Consider the following 10,404-nt stretch of genomic DNA (forward strand, 5'->3'; position numbering starts at 1 on the left):
ATTTCTATTTTATCATGATACAAGTTATATATATTAAAATATTATTTCTTTAGTGAAGAATATGTTATAAAAAACAAATCTTGTTATTGTAATTACAGTATATTAAATTTCAGTAATCGGTTTTACTATTTTTATAATTTATTTTTCTTTATCTATTTTCTATTCATTATTTTTAGCCAATTGAAAAATGATTCTATATTACTATTTTCCTAGGAATGATTGGAATGGCCAGCAGCTTAATACTGAAGATGTAACACTGTTGTGTGACCTCTTTTATTTACCATTCGAACATGGAACGCAGGGGATCCAACTTTTGCAAGAGTTTTATTGGCTTTATACTAATGCCCATTTGGCTTCTGCATCACCTTCAAAACCTGAGGTAGTATTTAAAAAAAGTTTGTGAACCTAATTTATGTTAACCCTTATCAGTCATATATCATCTCTCACATGATATCATCTGTGGTCGTATGTTACATGGGTGGTGACAAAGTGAAACATGTCAATACTCCCTGATTTTAATTTCTTGGGGTCCATGGTGGATTTGTTTTTGTGGTCTATGGTAGGTTTATTTTTGGGACCTGCGGCTGTTACAATTTTTAGTTTTTGGGCAAATATATAAGAACAATGAGAACAATGTTTTTCTGCCAATCATAATTAAATTTTGTAAAGTTGATATGTTGGGACAGTTCACTGTCTAGGCGTATATATATGACAGTTAAACATGGCAGTTAATGCAACTGTTAGTCCACTTGCATTACTTGTAATATAATAGACCCAGTCTGACAGTAAAACTGTCTTGGTAGTTAAAGCTGTCATGATAATAATTATCAAGTAGTTATACCATGGTAGTGGCTAACATTTTTGCCACCCATAACTGAAAGTTTATGATAGTTCACTGTCAAGGCCTATACATGTGATTGTTAAAGCAGCAGTTACTTCACTGACTTTATTTGTACTATTAACGATTATGCCTAACACAATGCGACATTACTATAACTATTAAATAGTTGTACCGTTATTCAAGGTGCTGAGCAGGTATTTTTTTGTTGGAAGAATCGGCTTATTAGTTAAGTAAATGTAACTGAGAAATTGACATCTCCAGTTATATATCACTGCCTTTTCTAAATAAATAATTATTTGAATTTCATATATGTGTAAAATCAATAATTTCTAACAAAAATGTTATTCTTGCTATACTGAATTTTTTTTGCATATTCACCTTCCTCCTACAACCTTGTGAGGATCACATATAAAAAGCTAGCGACTGATGAGGGTTAAGAAGATATCTATTTTTCCAAATCTTGATCCATAACTAAAACAAATCCTATTTATTATCCCTTCCTTGGGATGTATCTACTCCTTATGTCTAAATAGAAAATCTGCAGTCCTCTTATTGTTTACATTTAAAACGTTAACCATATTTTTTATAATTATTTCAATCTTATATATTGGTTGTCAAGAGTTTGTCATTGACAACCATTTTGTCTTTGAAATAATTGTACGAAATATGATAAAAGTTTTCAATATTAAGTATATTTAACTATTGTGAACTTAAATACTTCATTTTAATTGAGCTTTTTCAATTCTAAATATCATTCAAAAATTCATACCTTCTTAGTGGCAGTGTACTTTCTCTTTTCACGTAGTGGGCACACAGGAGTACTTTTAATTATGATTTTTAAAAATGCTAAAATGAGGAAGTGAAGGGTGAATATTTTTTAGTAAAGAAGTAAAAACATGCTCTTGGGGACGTGGAGAAAAATATTGTAATTATCTTTTAAGTTTTAAAACAGTTTAATATTAATGTAAGAGTGGAGTTATTAACTCCCTCATTATTGGACATTTTTGAAAAAAATAAGGAATGAAATTTTCAATTTTTTTTTTAACTAATGTAATTCATGTAATTCAAAGAGCTATGACTAATAAGGAGCTTATATGAGATAATGGAAGATATATTTATTTAAGATATCCTGATGATACGGCGATAGCCATGAAACATTGTTAACGAATCATTAAAAAAAAGAATTTTAACAAGGAAGAGTACTTTCTCTACATGTAATTATATTAATGAAAACTCATCCAGTAAGAACGGATAATATTAATGAAAAAGAGTATGCAAGCTAAAATCGTTAGCATTTCCCATAAAAAAATAAGAATCTAGCGAAAGAATAAACTTAGAACTCTCTTTTCTTTTTTTAAGTAAGGGAGTGAAATTGTTATAGACTATGGTGTAGTTTTCTCACGCGGCCTTTGTGATCTGTAGAACTGAAGCAAGCGACTGATCGTCTGTTTGGTCGTTTAGAATAATCCTAGGGACTACCCACTACCGTCTCTTCCCATCCCTGCCATCTAGCCATGTTCCCCTCCAAGCTACGCCTTCAAACATTTTCTATGAGGGAGTGAATTAAAAACGTCTGGACCTAGCATTTTTATTTTATTTCTTTTTACTGACTACAATTAATAATAAGATATATTTTTTAATGGAATCCTCATGTGATAACTGACTGTTATCAGTCACATACTGTTATTAGTTAGTGAATTGTGAACAATCAATTGTAGATCAAATGTGAACTTTTAAAGAGGCTTATCTTTTTTAATTTTTTATTTACTACTTATAGAATCTATTTTGGAGGTAAATAGATGTATGTATGACCTCCATAGTAGAACGAAACAAGTAGTATAAAAAAAATAGTACTTATTTTTTCCAATGACTAGTGCTCATGTTAGAGGTTGAAAATGGACTAGGAATCTGATTTCTACATTTTTAGATAATGGCTCAAATAAAATCAACTTATAATATCCATTAATTAAAAATATTGTAATTTCTATCTATCAGATCATATAAGTATAGTAAATACTTAACAAAAATATGTTGTGAATTATAGAAATATTGTATGGAGGGTTCAGAAGCCAGTCAGTGTAAGTCATTGTTGTGTTAAAAATGACTAATGTGTTGCATCATTTCTTATTAAAATCTGTAGTTGACAAAATGCTTAAGTCACTCTTTTAAAAACTGGAAGGCATTGTCGAGAGTTAGACATAACTTTTTGGGAAGGACTGGAAGCCATTATTGAGAGTTAGACATAGCATTATAGAAAAGAAGATATCAAGAATCGTCAATCATCAAAGGAAGATTGTGTTGTTGGTTAGTTTTGTTTCTAACTAGAATTTATTACCTTTGTAAAATAGCTATTAATTAAGTTTAAGTGTTATTAGAAGTAAATTATTGTCTGTTTCTGATTGCCTAGAAACCCACCCTGAGAAAAGAGTCTGTTATGTTATAAAATTTAAATAAAATTCTATTATAATATTAAAGTTTTTAATTTGAACCCAAGCTATCTTTTAGATATGAAATTATTTAAAACTATTAAAATTCTTTTTGTTTCATATTAATATTTTTTTAATTTTTACAATATATATGTTATCATTATAAATATGGTGGTGATATGTAAATATGCATGGCTGACTACATTGGATCCGAATTGTTTTTTGTTACACATTTAAACATCTAATTGTGTTGGTATTATTGCATACTGAATTTTACTGATTGGCTTCTGTAATGAAAGGGTAAACATCAAAACTAAACAGGATTAGGAAAGACGAAGCATTGTTGTTTAGAGTTTTGTTTATTATATATATTTTTTTAATATTTGATCTAAAATTGACATACATTATTCTTGGATTGATTTATTGAAATTATAATTTGTAAATGATAGATGCTTTAGAATAACCATATCATGTTTTTGAAATTTTTCCTTTTGACAGGGAGAAGAGTGGCATGAAAGAGCAAAGAAACTCGATGAGATGAGTAAAAATGTAAATAAACTTTTCCAGAAATTAAACAATATTAGTAATAAGGAGCTAATGTACGAATTATACCCCTATATTTGGGAAATGAGAGCTGTCATATCTACTCTTAACTCTTATATAAAATGGCTAGGTAATAAGCATCTGGTATTAGACTTATATTGATCTCTTCAATAATTTACGATTTTAATTTGTATGTTTTTTTTTTCAGGTACTGGAAAAGCAGGACAATCGTCATCAGAGAATCCAGCAGTAGGAAACTATACATGTAATTATTTAACTTTACTATTACTCTATTAGTTTAAATAGTTGTTATATTATATAAATTATCATTATATTGATAATACTTGAGCGATGAGTGTTGTCATGTTATATTTGCTTTAAACTATCCTTTGGGATTTTGTTATTCGGGATGTATCAATCACAAATGTTATTGAAATTTTTTTTTCCAAATACTGAAAAAAAAAAATTTAAATAAAAACAGTATAAATAATATTTACCATTTTTCAGAATTTTTCATATACAGTGGACTCTCCATAATTTGGACCATACCATTATGGGAACTACCCCCTCCTCCCCCAAGAAAAAATTGAAGAATTGATTGTATGTAGGTAGTGCATTTACACATACATTCAATAAAACCGTATTATCAACACCTTACGTGCTGAGGCTTAAATAATCTAGTTAAAAATACCAACTCCTTTTATTATAAATTGAATCTAAGCTATGTATTAAAATTTGGGAGTGTATTTATTTTCTCAATTTCTTTTTTATTGGCAGGTATAATTAACCTTGAGTTGTTGATATCTATTTGAATTAGAATTTCTATTTTATCATGATACAAGTTATATATATATATATATTTTTTTTTTTAAAATCCTTCTATCATATAATTTTTGACTATTTATACATTCTTTTATACTGATGACTTTTTTTTTTTATGATTTTATTTTTTCCATCAGAAATTTATTTAGTTTGGATATTTTTTCTTACAGCTTATTTGGTTTAACTTGTTTTGATATTTTTTTTGTTTTAGTAATGGCTAGATATAAAATTTATTATTATAAGGATAATGTGGTTAAATTCAGTATTGTTATTTTATTAAATGATTATTTCTTTATTATTGATTATTCTTTATTGTCGATAAATTGTTTTGTTATTTATGGAGTGACCTTTTTTTCCCGTTTGGTAATCCGAATTTTTCACTAATCCGAACTACTTTGAATTTAATTAGTTCGGATTAGCGTGAGTCCACTGTAAAATTAAAACTATCACTTTTTAAAAAATATTGTTTTACTTTAAAATAACATTTTAATTTATTTCTTTTTTCTTATGTTTTGAATCAATCATTATTAATTTAGAAATATTTCAGTTAACACATTTCAAGTTTAAATAGATTGAAACAACATAATTTAAAAACTTGCTCATTCACTCATATTATTTCTATAATCATATAAAACTTATCAACATTATAATCGCTGATGCTGAGTTCCAGTCTTTCTATTCTTTCAATTCTTAACCACCTCTCTTTTATTATAATCCTGACCTCTCTTCGTAAAGGACTCTGACTTCTACTGTCAACCTTCACTTCGTACGTCCTCCTTGCAAGACAATTGTTGCTCATTCTCAAAATGTGTCCTAGCTTATAATACTAATTATCATTTTATTTCAAATGGTGCAATGAGGTTGTTTTAATTAATTTTCTTTCAAATATTCATTCTAAATTAAAATTTCAGTTTATTAATAATATTTGAACAATTTTGTTTGAACCATTATAACATTATATGGCGAATTTTTAAAATTATTGTTTTGTTTGTATTATTTAACAATTTAATTTAGTTTTTTTTTCAGTCATATAAACATGTGTATTATAAATTTTCCTGTAGTATTTCCTAAGTACACATTTTGTTATTAATGTTTTTAATTTTTTGTTTCACAGGGTTCTCAAAAGGTTGGAAAGAAAGCTTCATGAGTGGCGAGCAAGAGCCATGGGTTTTTAGGGGAGGTCTCACTGCCGACTTACAGGTAACCTTCAAAATGTTCAATTTTAATGCATATATTAATGGCTATTAGATTTTTATTATCAAATAGAATAAGTTGAGTAGCTGTATGTTTTTCTCGTGTTTTTTATTACTATATCACATTTTTTGTTTTCTAATCTGAAAAGAAAATTTGAAAATAAGGTGATATGATGGTGAATCGTAACAACTGCCCGAATAGTTGGTCTGTGGTCAATTAAGCCAAACCCTGATGGTTGCCTTTCGGTTTCTACCTTGTCCTAACAAGATTAGAGTGTAAAGATTGCCATATAATAAATAATAACGGACCCTAACTGGCACTTTGGGATCCTCATCCTAATGTACTTAGCATCATCATAGTCTTAACCTAAATAGAAGTAACTGAATTATTTATTATATATGTATATGCAGTAGAACCTCCATTGTCTGGGATATTGGGGAGAGGAGGTCACATGGATAAGTGAAATCCATGGTTAGTCGAAACAATTTTTATTTAATAAATCAGATACAAATGTGTTCAGTATCATATAAACTTGTAAAATAAAGTAATTAGTCTTCATTTTTTGCGGTTCTAAATGATTTTCCTTACTTCAGTTCTCATTTTCCTCATATTCATCAAATTCCAGTCAAACATTTCCTGTTAGCAGAAATTGAGGAGGATATCATTTGCTTGACTTTTATGATTTTTAAGTCCTGTGGAGCATTAAAGGTTCTCTCAATTTTTAAATTTTCAAGAAATATTTTTGCCTTACTAAAGATCCTTTAGTCCAAAAATCTGAATTCTTACAGATGGTTCTCGGTTAAGAACCACTCAAACATAGTAAATACTGTATCACATAAATATGAGTTTTTCTGAAACAAACTATATTAGGTAGAAATGTTATTTTTTTCATTTTGTTTCATCAACACCGTACTAATTCACAAGATTTATTTCACTTTTTCATCAGTTTATAATCAATACCTTTCCTCTAAAAAAAAAAGAGCGACACCACGTTTACTTTAGTTTAGCACACTTTGTGAAGCACTCATAACTGCTTTATACAACAAAGAATAAAAACAAATGGCTAAGTGTGGATTAAAAACGAAGTGAAATAGATGAAATTTTCTAGAATAGTAACTAGCTCATAAAGTACAGCCATTAAATTGGTTGCGATTTGACCCCTATATGTTGAAGTATGACTCGCTAATATTTTCAGAATCGCGTATATGATTAATTGTGAACAGGGATAATAGAGACGTAGTGAATCGTGATTCTACTGTCTCGCATGTAACAGTAATTTCACTACTGTTAAAGTAAAGTAGGCTTATGCTTTCCACTAATTTCTGCTTTGTTTTTCTCTTTAGCGCCTTATTCCAATTGATGGAGGATCAGATCTGTTTGTCTACAAAGTGCCTCAGACAGTGAGCAGCACAATGTATACCATCAGAGGATACCAGCCGAGCGATAATGAGCAGATTGTAAGTATTAGCCAGGAGCTGGCATCGCAGTCTGCCGAACAGCCCAACAGTTCCGAGTCGGCAGCCTTAGACAGGCTCTCTTTGTCTCGACTGACTGAGTGCCTCATCCAGATTTCTACTGACATCTGCTTCATTGTTGAGGAAGAATGCGAGGATACAGAAGAGAAGGCAGTTGCTGGGTATGCTCTGGCATTCATTAATGCAAAGGACATCTCTTCAAGAACTACCTCTCAGGTAAAACGTCTTCTTTGATTATTATTATTTAGCTAAAGTGGCTAGGGATAGCATCATTTGGAAAAAAAAGGTCAAGTTAAGGATGTATAATCAAAGTTTCACTCTGTATACTTATTTTGAAATATTTGCTTAATGCAGATAAAAATGTGATGTTTGTGTTGAGGCGAGGGGTTTTTCATAACTGAAATACAAGTATTTTCCCCAGTAAATAAAATATTAGCCAATAAACGGAAAGGCTGAAAATATAAATCTCACTAAAAAACCAAAATATGAAGACAAATGAAATAATAAAGAAAACCTTCCATATGGTATAATAATGTTAAAATATAAATTATTATATTTTAACATTATTATACTCATTATTGTATTCATTATTATATTCATTATTAAATGAAGGCCTAACGAATCTGAAGGTTCGATGCCGATAGCACCAATCACTCTCTACATACATCATTCCAGTGATCCAATTCTACTAAATCAGTTTTAACGCAATTCTTCCATCTACGTTTCGTTCTACCTCTCGGTTCAGTGTTTATTAACATTTTAGAGATCCGCTCGTTACTAAGCCCTACAACCTTACAGGCCCATCTTATATGTCGCAATGCTATTACTAGAAGTATATTTATTGGGTGTAAGTCCCTTAATTCAGTGTTGTATAGTCTTCTACATTCTCCTGTTAATTCATTCTTGTTTGGTCCGAATATTTTATGTAATATTATATTTTCAAAAACCTTAAGGCATTGTTCATCCCTTTGTGTAAGAGGCCACATTCTCGCATTCATAAAAAACAGTGGGAATAGTTTAGTAAATTCTAATTTTTCAGTTTTTGGATAGAAGGTACGAGCTAAGCAGTTTCGTAATTGAAAAATAACATGAATTTCCTGTCTTCAACCTTGCATTTATTTCCTCATCAATTTTGTTTTTTCTAGTTACTGTAGAACCTAAATACTTAAAGCTATCTACCTGTTCAAACTTATTTCCTCCTATATCTATATCACCGAACTTGCTCGTGTTTCTATTGCTAAATAATAAACTTATAGTTAACAAAAATAAAACCAATTGGAATGTAAGAAATAAGAAAAAAAAATTAAATTAAAAATCGACCAAACTTTGGGGTTTAACAAATTATTTTATCATGTTTTGCCATAGTTAATGCTGAACCTTAGTGTTTTTTAGGAATCACAATGTACTGCTAATAGTTGGTTTTATTTTGATCTATTTTAGGATCCATTGCTTGAGATTATAGCTAATGCCTCCAAACCTCAAAACCCGTCAGTTATGTGTTGTGGTCTGCGAAATACTGTTACCGACCAATCTGTATCTAAGAGACTGATTCTATGCCTCCTTGCAGCACTGAGGGCAAATGGTAAAGTATAATGGATTTATATTCAGTCAAAATATTTTATGGCTACAAGATAAGTTATTGACATACACTACATTTTTACAGGTTCATGTGGTGTATTTACTTTGGTCGATCGAAAAAATGATGAATTAGTAGAATCTTATACAAAATTGGGGTTTCTGGAGCTGTCTCAAGACGAAGATAACCAATCTTCATGCCTTGGGCGGGTATTCTAACACTTGAGGACCCTGTGCAGTCCCTCGTTTGTAGTCAGGGTCCTGAAGAGAGCCTCGGTGAGAACATGATGCGCTTCTCCGATATCGTTACTCCTCTCAGTGATATTAAACAGTAGCATTTTTATCTAATGGCGTGCTTCTCACTCATATTTAAATTATATCTCGACAACCGATGTAAATACAAAGCGTCATTGTTACACTATATGTATAATCTTAGAATGTTTAAATTCAAAAATATTGTTTGTACAACTCTGTATATAGATATATTCTGATCAGAAATCTAAATTAGAAAAAGAAAAAAAAAAGTATAGGTACTTATGTATTTATTAACTTGTACATTATTTTATATTCAAACAATTAGTAGAACTGTATTATAATAGGTTCTATGTATGTGTATGAGTGTTATTTGTTTTTTTTACTTTTTAGTGTCTTAAAGTAATAATTATAATTAAGAATAATGAAAAAACATAACTACTAAAAGTTGTCAATTAGGACTGAAAAAGATACACTTATAATGTAGAAAGAAGCACAATAGTTGAAAGAAGAACTCGCTTGAATAAGATATTCAACTACAATCAAATAGGAATTTTTTATGTATTTATATTATTTTATTCTATGTCTTTTATGTTGAAGAAGTATTGAGATATATTTATTGTAATTATTTATATCAACATTCCAATATTTTTTAATTATGAAAGAATATATGAAATAGTATTCTTGTTGCTTTAATTTTATTACACGATTTTTCTTTTATACAATCTCCATTATTTGTATTTTTTTAAATAATCCTCTCCGTTTATCCTTTATGATATGACTATATCCCTTTGTCTGATTAATGAGACATGACTAAATAATCTTGTTAAGAGTATATCATAGATTTTATCATAAAGGTAAGTGAATGTTAACTTAAATCCATGATCTGTTATGTTTAATCAACTTTTAAAGGTATAATAAATTCTTTATTAATTGGCTAGATAATAAGAAAAACAAAAAGTTGACAAGTTGATTTATTTATATGAGTCATAATCTGAAAATTTTCTCGTAAAGCATGTACTCTTGGTATATCTAATTGGGTGTTTGTTGTAGAGGATCCAAATACATACCTAAGCATAAAAAAAGCAGCTGAATTGTACCACTAGGAAGGTAGTTATCGAAAATGTTAAAAATTTTTCATTTTTTGCATTCTCATAAAACATGCCCTCTAGATATATTTAATTGGGCATTCATTGTAGAAAACTAAAATACACACCTAATGAAAGAAGATATTTGTTATATCTCGATTGGCCGTCAATTAGTTAGTCATATCTGT

General features: G+C 29.4%; 1 protein-coding gene across 1 annotated transcript in view; it reads left to right on the plus strand.

Annotated features, from left to right (window-relative positions):
* Oga (O-GlcNAcase) overlaps window positions 1-9,236 on the plus strand; it is a 19,482-nt gene extending 10,246 nt beyond the window's left edge. The window contains exons 10-16 of the mRNA XM_014416777.3: window positions 214-379; window positions 3,766-3,940; window positions 4,019-4,075; window positions 5,747-5,832; window positions 7,170-7,517; window positions 8,742-8,883; window positions 8,965-9,236. Of these exons, the coding sequence (XP_014272263.1) occupies window positions 214-379; window positions 3,766-3,940; window positions 4,019-4,075; window positions 5,747-5,832; window positions 7,170-7,517; window positions 8,742-8,883; window positions 8,965-9,095 (1,105 nt within the window). The 3' untranslated portion in view covers window positions 9,096-9,236. The remainder of the gene's footprint in view (window positions 1-213; window positions 380-3,765; window positions 3,941-4,018; window positions 4,076-5,746; window positions 5,833-7,169; window positions 7,518-8,741; window positions 8,884-8,964) is intronic.
* The last annotated feature ends 1,168 nt before the right edge of the window (window positions 9,237-10,404 follow it).

The sequence above is a fragment of the Halyomorpha halys genome, unplaced genomic scaffold (genome assembly GCF_000696795.3).
Source record: "Halyomorpha halys isolate HHAL.00 unplaced genomic scaffold, Hhal_1.1 Scaffold134.1, whole genome shotgun sequence".
NCBI lineage: Eukaryota > Metazoa > Arthropoda > Insecta > Hemiptera > Pentatomidae > Halyomorpha > Halyomorpha halys.